The following is an 18,936-nucleotide window of genomic DNA, read 5'->3' as shown; positions in this document are numbered from 1 at the left end:
CAACATTTAGGGTTGAAGAAGGGTCCCGACTCCAAACTTCACCCATTCTTTTTCTCTAGAGATAAACCAGCAACTTCAGTTCCTTGTTTCTACATATACTTGTGAAAGGTGTTGATGGACTAGTTGGGCCAGTGATATGGATATTCCTGCTGTGGCCTCACCCTCACATCTATTTCCGTATACGTCCAATTTAATTTATTCTTATGTCTAACATAACACACATGCGCACACACACACACACACACACACACACACACGCACACACACCCACACACACACACACACACACACACACACAAAAATTGCCTTTTGATTAAATGATTATCAATAACAAATTGCATAACATTTTTATGTATTTTCCAGAATGGCTATTGGGCAGATCAGATGTGTGAAATGGAATATGGATATATTTGTAAATGCAAACCACCTCCAAATAAACCAGGGAAGGCGCTCGAAATTCCTGCAGAAGAAGGATGCAAGAAGGTCAGATAAAACTTTTACTTATAAAATGATAAATCTGATTCCACTTTAAATGTTTGGACCAGTGGCTCCCGAACCGTTTCATCCGCGGACGAACATTGATCAAATATTTGGACTTAAGGCCCATATTTTACGATAGCATGAAATGAATTAGTTTAATTTAGATATACAGCACACAAACAGGCCCTTTGGCCCACTGAACCAGCGATCCCCGCACACATTAACACTACTCTGCACACACTAGGGACAGGTTTACAATTATACCATGAAAATTAACCTACAAACCTGTACGTCTTTGGAGTGTGGGAAGAAACCGGAGATCCTGGAGAAAACTCATGCGGGTCATTGGGAGAACATACCAACTCTATGCAGGCAGCACCCATAGTCAGGATCGAACCCGGGTCTCTGGTGCTGTATGGCAGCAACTCTACAGCTGCGCCACCATGCTACCCTATTAGTTTTGATCAAATTTTCAGGAACATATTTAGGATTTTTATCAAAGTGCTGAAAGACAGAACTAATTTAGAAACAAAAGAGTTAGGACTGCCAAAACTTTTTACATGTTTACCATATTGCCGCTGATAAGATTGCCAGCTGGCCACTTAGACTTCAGATCATATTTACCTTTTATAGAAATGCTATTGTAGATGTTGTTTGGTTTTATTATACATCAAAATTAATTGACCCTAACAGGAAGAATTAAGTCAGCACTTCATCTACTTACTATAGTATCTGCTTTCAGCTTTGAAGTAAAGCTATTTTTAGTATTTCCCTCTTGAAACTTTAATTTAAAATTACAATAACATTAAGATAGTTCCTTAACACATAATTGAATTCATGCCATGTTCTAAAATTGATCTCCAAATTCTGTATTTATAAGTTGGTATTGCCCAAATTTGATTCATTAAATCTGGTAAAATGTAGTAATTTACAGTCTAAACCCACAACTGGAATACAAGGAAATGAAAAGTACTGGAGTATGAGCAACATATGCAGCGATAAAACAGAGTTAATATTTTAGATCAATGATTGTGTCCTGGGCCAAGCCAGATGTAATGATCTGATCAATAATTTTTCCCTCTTCATAAAGTCTAAAAGTGGATTGGTTTCACAATACTCAATTCTCTTTACAATGCCTCAGCAAATGCAAAAGTCTATGGCTGAATGCAGCAAGACCTAGACAACATTCAGGCATGGGCTGATGAATGGCAAGAAACATTTACTCCGCAGTATGAACAATGACAACACAGAGTGCAGGAAGGAAATAGAGAGCTTAGGAACATAGCATCAAGCCAACAACCTCTCCCTCAATGTCAGCAAGACGGAAGTGCTAATTATTGACTTTGGGAAAAGTGGTGGTGTACATGCTCCAGTCAGCATCAAAGGTGCTGAAGAGAAGATGCTGAAGAGAACTTGAACTTGAGAGCTTCAACGTCTTAAGCATGAGTATCACCAATAATTTATCTTGGCCCAGCCACACTAAATCTACAGCCAAAAAAGAGCACATTAATGCCAACAAATCCTCAGAAGACTAAAAAAGTTTGACCTGTTCAACAACCATTCCCAACTTCTACAGTTGCACCCTAAAAAGCATCCTATTAGATGCTTTGATTTGGCAACAGTTCCGACAATAAAATAAATTGCAGAGAGTTGTGGATGTGGCCCAGTAAATCCATCTGCACTTCATGCTGCCTCGGGAAAGCAGCCAACATAATCAAGAGCCCTGGTCATTCTATCTTCTCCCCTCTCATCAAGCAGAAGATACAAAACCTTGAAAGCACTTATCACCAGGTTCAGGAGCAGCGTCTTCCCCGCTCTTATCAAACTACTAAACAGTTCGCTCATAATCTGTCCTGATTTCCCAACCTGCCTCATTGAAGCCCTTGCACTTTTTTTCTCTGCACTTTCTCTGTACCTGTAATGTGATGACATGGTAACACTATGTTCTGCATTCTGGTTCTTATGCTCTGCATGTTGTACTTGTGAATGGTTTGCTTTTACTTGGGTATAGTAGTGTTTTACTGAATAACCTGCTAACAAACGTTTTCACTATATCTTGGTACATGTGACAATAAGAAACTAATAACGATACAATAGTATCAGACAATGATCATCTAAAACAGAGACATTCACTGCATTACCTGTGTCAAGTCCCTTCAGCATCAGTATTCTGTGAGTCAGTGATCAGAAGCTAAATTGTTCCAGCCACCTAAGTACAAGGTGTGGTAGAGCAGATTTGAAATCCGGGCTATCCTGGACTCACCTCCTGACATCTTAAAACATCGTCACCATTAATAACACACAATCTCATTGAATTGTGTTTTTTTTTTAAATTTCCCTGCACCATTGGCCCACACAGGGGTGTAAATGTGTACCATTTACATCATTCATTGCAGTCACTCACCCGAACTACACCCACAAATCCATCTTACATTGAAGCCTTAACATCATTCTGGGCTCAAAACTTCTCAAGATGAAGTAGTTAGGGACTGAGCACTTGCTGCAGAACGGGTGTTTAGAATCAGAGTGGATCAGAAAGGATACTGAAGATCCAAAAGGGTGTAAAACTGAGGGAAGAGATCAGACGGAGGAAACGGACGAGAGAGAGAGGACAGGGTGAATAATAGTTTTAAACGTTGTTGAACTTTGTGCTCTTTCATGTCTTAAAGAACGGGAAACAGTCTTTAGTTAATGGGCAGGCTTGAGAGAAAGATTAAGTGTGGTTGCAGAGAGAACTGAATACATATGGTTATACATAGAATTAAACAAAGGTCTCTGAATGTGTTGAGAATAGCTAATCATCCAGCACTAAATAGGTTTGGTCTATTATTGCCATGTGTACTGAGGAACAGTGCAGCTTTTTGTTGCATGCTATCCAGTCAGCAAAAAGACTATACATGATTACAACCAAGCTGTCCACTGTATACAGATACAAATAAAGGGTATAACATTTAGTGCAAAATAAAGTTCAATTTCAATTAAAGAAAATGAAGTTCAAAAATGAGGTAAACCGCTCTTTCATTGTTGAGAGGACTGTTCAGTTGCCTGATAACGGCTGGGAAGCAGCTGTCTCTGTATCTAGAGGTATTCATTTTCAAATTTCTAGTTGGGTGCATGATGGTCTGGGCAACGTCTACAACTCTGCAATTTCTTGAGGTCTTGGATGGAGCAGTTCCCAAACCATGACAACAGTGGTGGGACTCATCAGCGGAGATGATGAATCAATGTACAGGGATGAAGTGAAACAACTAGTGGACTGGTGCGGCAACAACAATTTAGCATTAAACGTCGACAAAACAAAGGAGATGATTGATGACTTCAGGAGGTCGCAGCCAAAACACACACCCCTCGACATTAGTGGTACCACGGTGGAGAGAGTGGAGAGCATAAAGTTCCTCGGAGTGCAGATTACAGACAGTCTCACCTGGTCCAGGAACAATGCTGGGATTGTCAAATGGGCCCATCAGCGATTGCACTACCTGAGGAAACTCAAACAGTCCTCACTCCCTACCAACAACCTCAGGACATTTTACAGGGGCACGGTGGAGTCTGTACTCACGTACTGCATGAACACTTGGTACTCCAACTGCAACTGCTCGGACAGGAAGGCTCTGCAGAGGGTAGTGAGGGGAGCAGAGAGGATCATTGGCGTCTCCCTACCCTCGGTACAAGAACTGTTCCAGAGCCGCTGTCTGAAAAAAGCTCTGAGAATAGCTAAGGACAAACTGCACCCCCTCCACACACACCTGGATCTCCTGCCATCAGGCAAGAGATACCGTAGCATCAAAGCCCGGACAACCAGACTGCTAAACAGCTTCCTGCCACAGGCTGTGAGGCTGCTAAACAGTCACCCCACCTGATTCTGCTGCTTTGCACTGACATTTTAATAACTCTGGCACTGGCCACTCAAATCAGCTGCCCTGGACATTTTAATGACTTTTTACTGTACTTTTATCCTGATAAAATGCTTTCCACCGTACATCTGTAGAAGTTGATGAGGGTTGTCGAGGACTTGACCATCTTCCTCAGCCTTCTAAGGAAAGAGAGGAGTTCATGCACTTCGAAGTGGTTGGAATAGGACAAATTGCTGGTGATATTAATTCCTAAGAACTTGAAGCTTTCAATCATATTTACTTGGGTGCCATCAATGTATACCCGGTTATGTGTAGTGCTTTGTTTCCTGAAGTTAATCACAATCTCCTTTGTCTTGCTGACATTAGTTTAGAGATACAGCATGGAAACAGGCCCTTTAGCTTACCGCGCACACACTGAACATTGATCACCCATTCACACTAGTTCTGTTATCTCACTTTTACATCCACTCCCTACACACTTGGGGCAATTTTACAACAGTCAGTTATACTGGAAACCTGCATATCTTTGGGATATGGGAGTGAACCAAGCACCTGGATGAAACGCATGTGGTCACAGGGAGAACATGCAAACTCCACACGGACAGTACTTGATATCAGGATCGAGCCCTGGTCTCTGGTGCTGTGAGGCAGCAGCTTTACCAGCTGCACCACTGTGCCACCCTACATTGTTGTCTTGGCACCAGGTTCTCAATCTCCTTTGTGTACTCCATCTCATTATTATTTGATATCCGGCCCACTACTGTACTGTTGTCTGCAAATTTGTAAGTTGAGTTTGATTGTTATTGAACATACCTGCAATAGAGGTTGGATCAGAAATGTAAAAACTGGAATCCATGTGTAGTAAGTTGGAGCTGAAGAAAGATATGATGCTGGAAATGAGTTTAGGTCAACAACATCAAAAACAAGAAGGAGACAGAAAGCATTGAGTGTACATAAAATAAATGGACAAATAGAAACATAGAAACATAGAAAATAGGGGCAGGAGGAGGCCATTCGGCCCAATGGAATAGAAATTCCATTGTTTCAACCAATGGAATAGATAACCATATAACCATATAACAATTACAGCACAGAAACAGGCCATCTCGGCCCTACAAGTCCGTGCCGAACAACTTTTTTCCCTTAGTCCCACCTGCCTGCACTCATACCATAACCCTCCATTCTCTTCTCATCCATATGCCTATCCAATTTATTTTTAAATGATACCAACGAACCTGCCGCCACCACTTCCACTGGAAGCTCATTCCACACCGCTACCACTCTCTGAGTAAAGAGGTTCCCCCTCATGTTACCCCTAAACTTCTGTCCCTTAATTCTGAAGTCATGTCCTCTTCTTTGAATCTTCCCTATTCTCAAAGGGAAAAGCTTGTCCACATCAACTCTGTCTATCCCTCTCATCATTTTAAAGACCTCTATCAAGTCCCCCCTTAACCTTCTGCGCTCCAGAGAATAAAGACCTAACTTATTCAACCTATCTCTGTAACTTAGTTGTTGAAACCCAGGCAACATTCTAGTAAATCTCCTCTGTACTCTCTCTATTTTGTTGACATCCTTCCTATAATTAGGCGACCAAAGTTGTACCCCATACTCCAGATTTGGTCTCACCAATGCCTTGTACAATTTTAACATTACATCCCAGCTTCTATACTCGATGAGTTGAAGGAATGGTTCAATGCTATATGATACGGCGAAAGGAGCAGAGATTTTTCAAGGTGCGTTTCTCGAAGAGATGTATAGAGAATTCAACAGAAATTAAAAGGATATATACTGCACATGCTGCAAATCTGAAATAAGAACAGAAAATGCAAGGAATACTCCATGGGTCAAGCAGCATCTTTGGTGGGAGCCGTTAGATCAATGCGCCTTCAGCAGAACTAGCAAATGGAATTGTCCATTTTGTCATTTCAATGGGGCCCAGCTGTTGTTGCAATATTCCATCTTTGTGTGTGGAGTTGCATGTTATTCAATCATTCACAATCTTGCAGGAACACCATATAATTACCCAATTCGTACGCGGGTTTCCAGAGGGTTTCTCTGGTTAGCAATCAACAACATGAAAGCTGATCGAAGGAAGCCTCCACCACTCAAAGCCAATAAAGAAAATCTGTGAGGTGTCAAGTGTGCAACATTGCCCGTTGGTAACATAGTAACACAGCTGGACCAGAACAGATCAAGTTTCCTGCTATTATTTTCATTTGGCCAGCTAGCCCTATTCAGTGGGCTTGCTGCCTGGCTCTTATTCCTTCGTGTCAGCAGCAAACTAATTGGCAAAATAAAACTGTGCCTTTTAAAATTCACACCTCCTGTTGCTCAATGTCCCTTGTGCATTAAGTTCCAAGTAAAGGTCCATATGTGGATTTTTATTTACAGGGTTGGAAGAGGTACCAGACATTTTGTTATCTGATTGGATCATCTATAATGACATTCGACGATGCAAATAAGAAGTGTCAAAATAATGACGCAGTTCTGGTTAACGTTCAAGGAAGGTAGGCAACTTTATGTCATAACTCCAAAGACACATGTTGCACGTAACGATGAAATCTTTTTGAAATCATTATTGAATATACAAAAATGTCAAGAAATGTTAATAGTTGATGAAAATCAATTTATCACAGCTAATGGTATCCATTCATCAATATTTTTTCTGATTATGTCTGCCTTTTTGATGGCTATGTGAAATAGTCCTTGTTCCAAACCTCCTCTTGCCACTCGCTAACGGGGCGGCATGGTGGCGCAGCGGTAGAGTTTGTGCCTTACAAATCTTACAACGCCAGAGATGCGGGTTCGATCCCGACTACAGATGCTGTCTGTACAGAGTTTGTATGTTCTCCCCGAGAACAAGAAAATCTCATGTGGATTTTTTCCGAGATCTTCGGTTTCCTCCCACACTCCAAAGATGTACAGGTTTGTGGCTTTGATTTGTATTCTTGGTATAAGTGTAATTTGTTCCATGTATGCATAGGATAGTTAATGTTCGGCCTGAGCGAATTTGGTGGGCTGAAGGGCCTGGTCCGTGCTCTATCTCTAAACTAAACTAAAGTAAACCTCATTCTCCATGGTTTTGATGCTCTCTGCACTCATACAGATCTCATCAAATTGTTCACCGCCTCTAACCTCCACTCCTCACTCAAATTTACTTAGGCTATTTCTCTCACCTCTACCTTTTCTGATCTCTCTTTCTCAATCTCAGGAGATTAACTATCCAATCATGAGATAAATTCTCCACTGACTCTAAACCTACGGACTTCCACAGCAACCTTCATCTCTTCCCATCTTATCTCTCGTAAGGATGTCAACCCTTTCTCCCTGTCTCTGTCTCTGCCACATTTATATATCTATACTAGACCAAGTGCAGATCTGTTCCCGCAAGGCACGGTTGCAAGGGGAGGGGGCGGCCTGACATCATCGCGCACCACCACGCGCTAGACGTACGCCGTCAAGACGCCGTCGAGACGCTGCGTACGCCCTCAATGCGCCTGCGGGCCGACAGGCCGCTGGCGCGCAGGATTTTCGGACAGTGCAAGCCTGTGAGCCGCCATCGAGGACGGCGAAAAGCAGCGGGGGGACCAGGGGGAGCGGGGGGCAAATGGTAGAAATATTGGTGTTTTTGGAGGAGAGCCGGGCGGCAGTAGCCGTTATGGTCGCGCAGGGCAGGCGATGAGAACGTGCCCAGCGTGAGGCGAAAAAATTAGCGAGTGGGGGGGGGGGGGGGGGGGAGGATTTTATGAAAAATGTGTACAGAAAAAGACTAAATTTAATGAGGAGTGGATGAGGAAATGTTAAAGTGAAATCGCTAGCGAAACGGTAAAAATCTGAATGAGAATTTCATTGTTCCAATTCGGGACAGATGACAATGTGACGATAAAAAACTCGGCTCTTTTCAGATTCCAGCATCTGCTGTCTCTGGCATTTATTGTGCATTTCTAAATGCCACTGAACTCAGGGGACAATTAAGAGTTACAGTGGTGGGCCAGAACAGGAAGAGACGTCCGATTTCCTTCCTGGATGGACATTGGTGACCAGATGTATTTTTGTGACAGACGGTTTAAATCCATCGTTGCAGCGAAAATATTTTCATTCCAAATTTATTTAAATTCTTCTAATGTTATTTTGAACTCAAGTCTCTGGTTTAGATTTCTGGATGCGAATCCAATTATTTAACAACTAGACATAATACTATCTATGTGCTGTGCGCTGTGCTCCACTGACGATGTCTGGATTCCATCTGCTGTGTGTTGTGCTCCACTGGCGATATCTGGTTTCACTGAAGATTATGCTGACCAAAATGTAGCTGACCAAAAAATTATCTTATTTCTATGAACACATGGAAATACCTTTAAAAGTTCTTCAACAGTGGGGTAAACCTAATGTTAAACTTGTATAGGCAAAAAAGAACAAATTAATTTATTCCCATCATAGACTCCTCATCATTAACCTCACACATAAATGCTGGAGAAACTCAGCGGGTGAGGCAGCATCTGGGAGCGAAGGAATAGGCGACGTTTTGGGTCGAGACGCTTCTTCAGACTGATGTGTGGGGATGGGGGGGGGGGGGGGGGGGGGGGGGGGGGAAAAAAAGAAAGCTGTAGGCTGTGGGATAGCTGGGAAGGGGAGGGGAAGGCGGGAGAAAGCAAGGACTACCTGAAATTGGATAAGTCAATGTTTAAACTACCCAAGTGAAATATGAGGTGCTGCTTTCCAATTTGCGGTGGGACTTACTCTGGCCATGGGGGATGTGCAGGACAGAATGGCCGGATTTGGAATGGAAAGGGGGAAGTTGAAGTGTTGGGCCACCGGGAGATCAGGTTGGTTATTGCGAACTGAGCGGAGGTGTTGTGCGAAGCAATCGCCTAGCCAGCGCTTGGTCTGATCCCTGTTACTAACTCTTCGCCATGCTTCCATTGGGCAGAAGGTACAAAAGCTTGAGAGCATGTACCGCCAGATTCGGGAACACTTTCTCTCCCTCTATCAAACTTCTGACCAGTTCTTCCATAACGTAGGGATTATTGCCATTCTTCTAACTTACTTCATCGCAGTGATTTGGACTTTCTCTTTGGAACTGTGGTGATGTTCTTGTTCTTGGTTTCTTGGTCCTCCAAAATATTCCAAATGGAATTTCAACTGGAGGTGGTGAAGGGAGGGCTTAAGCCAGAAAGGGTTATTGGGAAGAAAGAGCTACTTTAAATTTAGTTGCATCTGGTTGGGTAACTATAGTTGGGTGGAGATTATTCCATGCTTTAATTGTGCGTGGGAAGAACGAATTGCTGTACACATCTGTCTTTGTAGCTGGGATCACAAATTGGATCAAATGCCCTCGTCTGCTCCTAATTGGTTTGGGTTTGGTGTAGGTCTTGTAATCTATGTCGAGCTGACCATTTAACATTTTGTAAAAACAGGTCAAACGGTGAGCTTCACGTCTGTCTTGGAGAGATGTAATGTTGAGAACTATTCAGGCATGGAACTCGCTATCAAAACATGGAGGGGACCGGGGGACACAATTCTTTAGCAGCCGCGTGCGCACGCGCACACTCACACACACACACACGCGAGAGACTTCGGAGGCTCAATCCAGCGCTAAATGCAACTCAACTCTGTCTGCCTCACCGGGTTAGCGCCAGCCATGCCTGGACTGTCGGGACACCGGCGCTGCTTCTCCGTGCTGGCCATATTTCCCGCAAGCCCAGGCAGGTTAACCTGGCGGGACAGGCAGAGTTGAGCTGGGTTTAGCGCTGCTTCTCTGCGCTGGCTGTGGGCCTGGGGGTACAGCTCCCGTCTGACTCCCGACCTCTCTGGCCACCCGTGGGGGGGGGGCACTCGGGACAGCGCCGGGGACCCGGCCGGGATCGATCCTGGCTGTGGATGAGGCGCAGGTCTGTGCCACGTCTCCCCCCTCCAATCACCGCGCTCTATCCTCAGTTCCACCCCCCGCTACTACTCCCTACTCCAATGATCGCACTGAATCATCATGTCCCGCCCCCATTGCCTGCTGACCAACGTCTCTCTCGTCCAATCGGCGCCCTCGATCAGCAGTCCAACCCCCACTGTCTCGCGGAAAGCGGAGATTTCACCGGGTTTAAAAATCCGGATTACAAAAACTTGGGGGGGATGTCCTCCACCTCTCAAAACTGAGTTATGTCCCCCCTGTCCCCCCCCCCCCCCTGGGTTTTCCGCCCTCAGAATCTGCACCCTGGTATTTTTGTCTTTAATCGACCTGTTATTTTCATCTTTATCTATTTGTGTGTGACTTGATCGTGCTCATGTTTACCATTATCCGATTTAATTATTTAGCACGCAAGCAAAAGCTTTTCACTGTATCTCGGTACGAGTGGGAATAATATACCAATACTGATTATTCTGTGATGTTTAATTCCTTAGATTTAATTCCATTTTAAGATTTGACCTGGCACTCCTGCTTTTGGAAAACCCTTTCTTGCTTATTGCATAGCAACTATATTCTTTATTGTTTTATAACCTTTCTCCTTTTCAGATTTGAGCAAGCTTTCCTGACAAGCTTAATCGGTCTGCGGCCTGAAGCATCTTTTTGGATTGGAATAAAATCTGATACAAATAATGAAGGGACCTTCATATCAGTGAACAATAAGCCAGTATCATTTACGCACTGGAACATTAACATGCCAGGTGGGCAATAAGAACAAATGGCATCTTGTTGGACAATTTATTTATTACCATTGTAAGGCAGGAAATAATAATGCAAGCTATAGTATATTTTTGAGTTATGGTTATGATTGTAAAATACGAAAAGTGGCAGACAATGCACACAGCTAACTCCCTATGAAGACCCAAGTTGCAGCATAGAATGAGGCCATTCAGCCCATTTGCTTCATGCTCACTCACAGATTATTGCCATTTCCCCACTACGTTTCCCTGTACCATATTTTTCCTATATTCCTACCAATGTCACCACTCATCAACACAAGAAGCCAATTGACCTGCCAAGCCAAATTTGAGTATCTGGAGGATACTCAAGACCATGTGTTTACATGGATTTGACTCCTCTGCATCAAAGATAGCAAACACAGATTGGTTGATCACTTGTGTTTAAGAAGGAACTGCAGATGCTGGAAAATCGAAGGTACACAAAATTGCTGGAGAAACTCAGCGGGTGCAGCAGCATCTATGGAGCGAAGGAGATGGGCAACGTTTCGGGCCAAAACCCTTCTTCAGACCCGAAACGTTCCCTATCTCCTTCGCTCCATAGATGCTGCTGCGCCCGCTGAGTTTCTCCAGCATTTTTGTGTACCTTTGGTTGATCACTTAGTGGAGCTGTAATGACCTTGAGCTTTCAGTTGCCTATAATTCTTCATCCCACTCCCACTCAGATCTTCCTCTTTGTGGCCTCCTGCAGTTTTACAATGAGGCTCAATACAACCTAAATAAATAATTGCAGCCTTCTGGTATTAATAGCAAATTTACCTATTTTAGATAACCCGTTCTTTCTTTCTCAATCATAATTGCTGGAATAACTCAGTGAGGGTTTAGTCCTAATGCAGGGTCCTGACCCAACGCATTGATTTACACTCCATTGATTTATCCTCCATTGATGCTAATTGATCCGCTGACTTCTTCCAGTGCTCTGACTGGTTGGTACCAGTAGGATAAATGTTTTACATAAAAATAAAGTATTCCAGATCTGGTGTGAATGATCATATCTCCAGACGGACACATCTACATGGATTAAAATTGGACCATTTAGATATAATGGCCTTCACTAAATTAACAATTACTTTTACCGTAATCCATTGGTTTAATTTGTTTGAACTTTTTTTTGCATATTGGAAGTTATTTTCTTGCAAGTATGAAATATAATGTATCATTTGCAGGGAGAAACACTGGATGTGTTGGCATGGCAACTGGACGTGCTGCTGGGTTATGGGATGTTCGTGATTGTAATAGCAAAGCCAAATATATCTGCAGGACCTGGGCAGCTGGTGCCACATCTCCTCCAGTCATTCCAACAACTGTTCCAGCAACTTGTTCGTCAGGGTGGAAAACGTATAAAAACTCCAAATACTGCTATCAAGTGAGTCAGATACAAGGTTTAAATCTTTCCCTTTAATAGGTTTTGTATGTAATGACTAGATCTGGGCGCCATCTTGTTAAACTTAGCTTGGCACGATCCTGCTTGTCTGTGCTGCTTTAGGAAAAGTAGGCTGCAATTCAAATGGAAACCTTTCCCCCACTTTGGTGAGTTTTAAATGAGCTGAGTTTTTGGGTGATGGCCCCACTTGAGTCGAGAGGAATTGTTGAGCTTATGCCCCTGTCCCACTTAGGAAACCTGAACGGAAACCTCTGGAGACTTTGTGCCCCACCCAAGGTTCCCTGAGGTTTTTGTCAGTCTCCCTACCCACTTCCACTACCTGCTACCTCCGGCAACCACCTGCAACCTCCGGGAACCGCACGGAAACCTTGGGTGGGGCGCAAAGTCTTCAGAGGTTTCCGTTCAGGTTTCCTAAGTGGGACAGGGGCATTAGTTTAATTTAGTTTAGGCATACATTGCAGGTACAGGTCCTTCGGCCCACCGAGTCTACCAGTGGTCACCTGCACACTAACACTATCCTCCGCACTAGGGACAATTTACTAGGGACAATCAAGGCCAATTAACCTTCAAACCTGTACGTCTTTGGAGTAGGAGAGGAAACCGGAGCACCTGGTTGCTATGGGAAGCAGGTGCTCTGAGAGCACTCATGTGGTCAAAGGGAAAATGTACAAACTTCATACAGACAGCACCGGTAGTCAGGATCAAACCCAGGCCCCTGATGCTGTAAGGCAGTAACTCGACTGATGTACACTGTGCCACCCTGTTAAATTCTTTGCACTGGGTTAAGGTTTTGTGTTCATGGCTTAATTAAAGCTTAGGTAAGATTTGTGGCCCTGACGTCCTACAGTATAAAAGTGACTACATTTCAAATGTAACCCAGCAGCTGAGAACCTCCTTGAGGGATATCAAACTTTATTTCCACTCATCTTTGGCTTTTTGCCTGTACAAAGATGTCAAGAGAATCAAATGTTTGTGCATGCATGTGATGCATATCCTTCCATTTCCTGCCTATCTAAAAACCTCTTCAATGTTATACTATCTTACTTACCACCACCTCCTCTGGCAGTGTATTCTAGGCATCTACTCTCTGTGTAAGAACTTGCCTTACACATCTCATTTGAACTTTTGCCCACTAATTATAAAGCAATTCCCTCAAGTATTTGGTATTTCACCCGCAAGAAAGATTCTAACTGTCTACCCTGTCTAGGGTTTCCATAACTTTATAAGCTTCTTTCAGATCAACCCTCAGCCTCTGACACTTCAGAGAAAGCAAAGTAAGATTGTTCAACTATTTTAACTTTTAATTACTACCCTGTAATCCAGGCAGTATTCTGGTTCCTCTGGTTCCTCTTCCGATTCCTCTCCAACATACTTCCTATAGACAATAGACAATAGGTGCAGGAGTAGGCCATTCGTCCCTTCGAGCCAGCACCGCCATTCAATGTGATCATGGCTGATCATCCCCAATCAGTACCCCATTCCTGCCTTCCCCCCCATATCCCCTGACTCCGCTATCTTTAAGAGCCCTATCTAGCTCTCTCTTGAAAGTATCCAGAGAACTGGCCTCCACTGCCCTCTGAGGCAGAGAATTCCACAGACACACAACTCTCCGTGAGAAAAAGTGTTTCCTCGTCTCCGTTCTAAATGGCTTACCTCTTATTCTTAAACTGTGGTCCCTGGTTCTGGACTCCCCCAATATCGGGAACATGTTTCCTGCCGTTAGCGTGTCCAAACCCTTAACAATCTTATATGTTTCAATAAGATATCCTCTCATCCTTCTAAACTCCAGTGTACAAGCCCAGCCGCTCCATTCTCTCAGCATATGACAGTCCCGCCATCCTGGGAATGAACCTTGTAAACCGACGATGCGCTCCCTCAATAGCAAGAATGTCCTTCCTCAAATTAGGGGACCAAATTAGGGGACCAAAACTGCACACAATACTCCAGGTGTTTTTCTGTACAACTGCAGAAGGACCTATTTTCTCCCATACTCAACTCCTCTTGTTATAAAGGCCAACATGCCATTCGCTTTCTTCACTGCCTGCTGTACCTGCATGCTTACTTTCATAGACTGATGAACAAGGATGCCCAGATCCCGTTGTACTTCCCCTTTACTCAACTTGATGCCATTTAGATAGTAATCAGCCTTCCTGTTTTTGATACCAAAGTGGATAACCTCACATTTATCCACATTAAACTTCATCTGCCATGCATGTGCCCACTCCCCCAACCTGTCCAAGTCACCCTGCATTCTCATAGCATCCTCCTCACAGTTCACACTGCCACCCAGCTTTGTGTCATCTGCAAATTTGCTAATGTTACTTTGAATCCCTTCATCCAAATCATTGATGTATATTGTAAATAGCTGTGGTCCCAGCACCGAGCCTTGCGGTACCCCACTAGTCACTGCCTGCCATTCTGAAAGGGACCCGTTAATCCCTACTCTTTGTTTCCTGTCTGCAAACCAATTTTCTAACCATGTCAGCATTCTACCCCCAATACGATGTGCCCTAATTTTGCCCACTAATCTCCTATGTGGGACCTTATGAAATGCTTTCTGAAAGTCCAGGTACACTACATCCACTGGCTCTTCCTAGTTACATCCTCAAAAAATTCCAGAAGATTAGTCAAACATGATTCCCCCTTCGTAAATCCATGCTGACTTGGACTGATCCTGTTACTGCCAAATGTACAGCTTTCTCATCTTTCATAATTGACTCCAGCATCTTCCCCACCACCGATGTCTGGCTAACTGGTCTATAATTCCCCATTTTCTCTCTCCCGCCTTTCTTAAAAAGTGGGATAACATTAGTTACCCTCCAATCCACAGGAACTGATCCTGAGTCTATAGAACATTGGAAAATTATCACCAATGCATCCACGATTTCTAGAGCCACTTCCTTAAGTACCCTGGGATGCAGACCATCAGGCCCTGGGGATTTATTAGCCTTCAGTCCCATCAGTCTATCCAACACCATATCCTGCCTAATGTTGATTTCCTTCAGTTCCTCCATCACCCCAGATCCTCTGGCCACTACTATATCAGGAAGATTGTTTGTGTCCTCCTTAGTGAACACAGATCCAAAGTACCTGTTTAACTCATCTGCCATTTCCTTGTTCCCCATAATAAATTCACCTTTTTCGGTCTTCAAGGGTCCAACTTTGGTCTTAACTAATTTTTTCCTCTTCACATACCTAAAGAAGCTTTTACTATCCTGCTTTATATTCTTGGCTAGCTTACCTTCGTACCTCATCTTTTCTCCCCGTATTGTCTTTTCAGTTATCTTCTGTTGTTCTTTAAACATTACCCAATCCTCTTGCTTCTCGCTCATCTTTGCTACGTTGTACTTCTTCTCTTTAATTTTTATACTGTCCCTGACGTCCCTTGTCAGCCACGGTCGCCCCTTACTCCCCTTGGAATCTTTCTTCCTCCTAGGAATGAACTGATCCTGCACCTTCTGTATTATTCCTAGACATACCTGCCATTATTGTTCCACTGTCATCCCTGCTGGTGTATCTTTCCAGTCAACTTTGGCCAGCTCCTCCCTCATGGCCGCATAGTCCACTTTATTCAACTGCAACACTGACACCTCCGATCTACTCTTCTCCCTTTCCAATCGTAGATTAAACCTAACCATATTATGGTCACTGCCTCCTAACTGCTCATTAACCTCAAGTTCCTTTATCAAATCCAGTTCATTACATAACACTAAATCCAGAATTGCTTTCTCCAAGGTCGGCTCCAATACAAGCTATAATCGGGTGACCAATTATGGACGCAATATTCCAAATGCAGCTCAGCCAACATATTATAAAGCTGCCTCATGACTTCCTGACTCTTACACTTGTAGCCCAACCAATAAAGGCAAGCTTACCATACACATTCTTTACCATTCTGTCATCTTGTAATGCTACTTCCAGGGAGTTATGGATTTGAAATTCCAGCGGTGATAGTAGAGGCAGATGCAATAGCGTCCTTTAAGTGGCTGTTAGATAGGCACATGGAAATGCAGGGATGACTGGGATATGAAACATGTACAGGCAGATGAGATCAGTTTAATTTGGCATCATGTTGGGCACAAACAGTGTGGGCCAAAGGGCCAAGTCCCTGTCTATTTCACCTTCCTCAGCCTTACGTGTAATTCCTTTCTCCTTTTGACCAAATTCACAACCTCTTCTGTACCTTCTCATCCTTGTCCCTCCTCCTCCCACCTTTCAGACAGCCTAATCTCTTTCCGGTACCTGTATCAGGCAATTGCCTGATCTTCCAGCATTCATCACAGTGGCTGAATCCCACAGTAATGGGGATTAGGATATGGTCTTTCATATGGACACCATTCATCCCTTTGAAATGGTCCGAATCCATGCTCTCAGCATCTCGGGGAAGGATTGTACTGTGGCAGCTGGCTGTCTGCATGTTGATGCCACTTTGTGCTATCTGTTTAGTATCTGTCTTGTGACAACGTCATTTTAATCTGTATTTCCACCATTAAACGTGTCTATATCAGACAGTAGATTAAGAGGCCTAAAAAATATGCTGAGAGTTTTGAATCCACAAAATTGACTAGTTGACTTACTGCCACTCCATCAGTTTTTCACTTAGATGGTGATTATATGGAAGGACCTGAGCAGAGGAGGTACTAAAACAGCACTTAAAAGACATTTGGACAGGTCCATGGATAAGAAAGGTTTAGAGGGTTATGGGACAAATGTGGGAAAATGGGACTTGCTGAGATGGGGCATATTGGTGGGCATGGATGAGTTGGGCTGTGCGGCCTTTTTCCACACTGTATGGCTCTAACTTCACACCACTCAAAATCTTGGTTCACACAAACTTCACCATTAGTTTACTGTTATTTAAAAAATCCCCAGAATTTGCACATTAATTGCCCACTTAAACTTGTTGCACAGGTAACATGAGATAGTGAAGTTTTGGTATCATTTTAACAAAAATTGTTAATGCATTATCAATTAACCACTGTAACTGAGAATGCACCGTCTTTTTCCTGCGGACAGGAAATTATTCCAGAAATGTTAGTTTCATTTTTATCTTAATTTCCCTTTCTTTTTATTCGATTAAATCTATTATTTCTCTTACTGTTCTTTATTTGACTAATTAACCCACCTATTTTTTTTTTGCTGAAATGTTTCTTCAACTAATGATGTACAGGTATACAAGAGGAGTCATCCTCCAGCATGCTACATCCACCACAGGATGGTGAAGGGAAAACTGATCATTCTCAGTTTAGTTCCGTTTGGTTTAAGGGCCTGTCCCACTTGGCAAATTTTTTGGCGACTGCTGGCATCATTGACTGACGTACAGAAAAATTAGCGGCGTGACACGGCATGATGTATGCGGTGATATAGCGTGACACGGCATGATGTGTGCAGTGATACGGCGTGATGCGGTGGTGACACGGCGTGATGCGGCGTGATGACATATTGACGAGTGGTGTTTTTTTCAAGTGTCGCAACATTTTTGTTGTCGCCGCTGGATTTTGAAATGTTCAAAATCTTTTGGCGACCCTGATATGACGCCGGCAGTCTCCGAAAAAAAACGTCACGTGAGACAGGCCCTTTATTGTCAGACGTACCGAGGTACGGTGAAAAGCTTTTGTTGCGTGCTAACCAGTCAGCGGAAAGACAATACATGATTCTGAGGAAGGACAAATCTGAGGAAGGACATTATTGCCATAGAGGGAGTGCAGAGAAGGTTCACCAGACTGATTCCTGGGATGTCAGGACTGTCTTATGAAGAAAGATTGGATAGGCTTGGTTTATACTCTATAGAATTTAGGAGATTGAGAGGGGATCTTATAGAAACTTACAAAATTCTTAAGGGGTTGGACAGGCTAGATGCAGGAAGATTGTTCCCAATGTTGGGGAAGTCCAGGACAAGGGGTCACAGCTTAAGGATAAGGGGGAAATCCTTTAAAACCGAGATGAGAAGAACTTTTTTTCACACAGAGAGTGGTGAATCTCTGGAACTCTCTGCCACAGAGGGTAGTCAAGGCCAGTTCATTGGCTATATTTAAGAGGGAGTTAGATGTGGCCCTTGTGGCTAAGGGGATCAGAGGGTATGGAGAGAAGGCAGGTACGGGATACGGAGTTGGATGATCAGCCATGATCATATTGAATGGCGGTGCAGGCTCGAAGGGCCGAATGGCCTACTCCTGCACCTATTTTCTATGTTTCTATGATTACAATCGAGCTATTTACAGTATATTGCTAAGGAATACATTGCAAGGTGTGCAATGCCTGCAGTGGGACGGTGATTCGCCTCAGACAACTACAGGCTCTGTAAAACTGTTGGAGAGAAAGAATAAGCACCATAATTATTGGGCATGTGAAACATCCAACCATATGTCCTTTAACTTAGTCACAAGGAACTGCAAAAGCTGGAATCTTAAGCAAAAATATTTGCTTTTGCTAATTCACCAGGCCATGCAGCATCTCTGTAGAATGTGGATAAGCAATGTTTTTGGTCGAGACCTTTCTACGGGCTTGCTTTAACTTGCTTAG

At 43.4% G+C, this 18,936-nt stretch overlaps 1 protein-coding gene across 1 annotated transcript in view; it reads left to right on the top strand.

The window, feature by feature from the left end:
- mrc1a (mannose receptor, C type 1a) overlaps window positions 1–18,936 on the top strand; it is a 142,554-nt gene that overhangs the window by 61,046 nt on the left and 62,572 nt on the right. Inside the window, exons 9-12 of the mRNA XM_055652940.1 lie at window positions 364–483; window positions 6,726–6,841; window positions 10,843–10,994; window positions 12,197–12,396. Coding sequence (XP_055508915.1) covers window positions 364–483; window positions 6,726–6,841; window positions 10,843–10,994; window positions 12,197–12,396 — 588 coding nt within the window. The remainder of the gene's footprint in view (window positions 1–363; window positions 484–6,725; window positions 6,842–10,842; window positions 10,995–12,196; window positions 12,397–18,936) is intronic.

The sequence above is a fragment of the Leucoraja erinacea genome, chromosome 2 (assembly GCF_028641065.1).
Source record: "Leucoraja erinacea ecotype New England chromosome 2, Leri_hhj_1, whole genome shotgun sequence".
NCBI classification, from domain to species: Eukaryota; Metazoa; Chordata; class Chondrichthyes; order Rajiformes; family Rajidae; genus Leucoraja; species Leucoraja erinaceus.
Note: the sequence above shows the minus strand (reverse complement) of the source record. Positions and strands in the feature narration are given on the sequence as shown.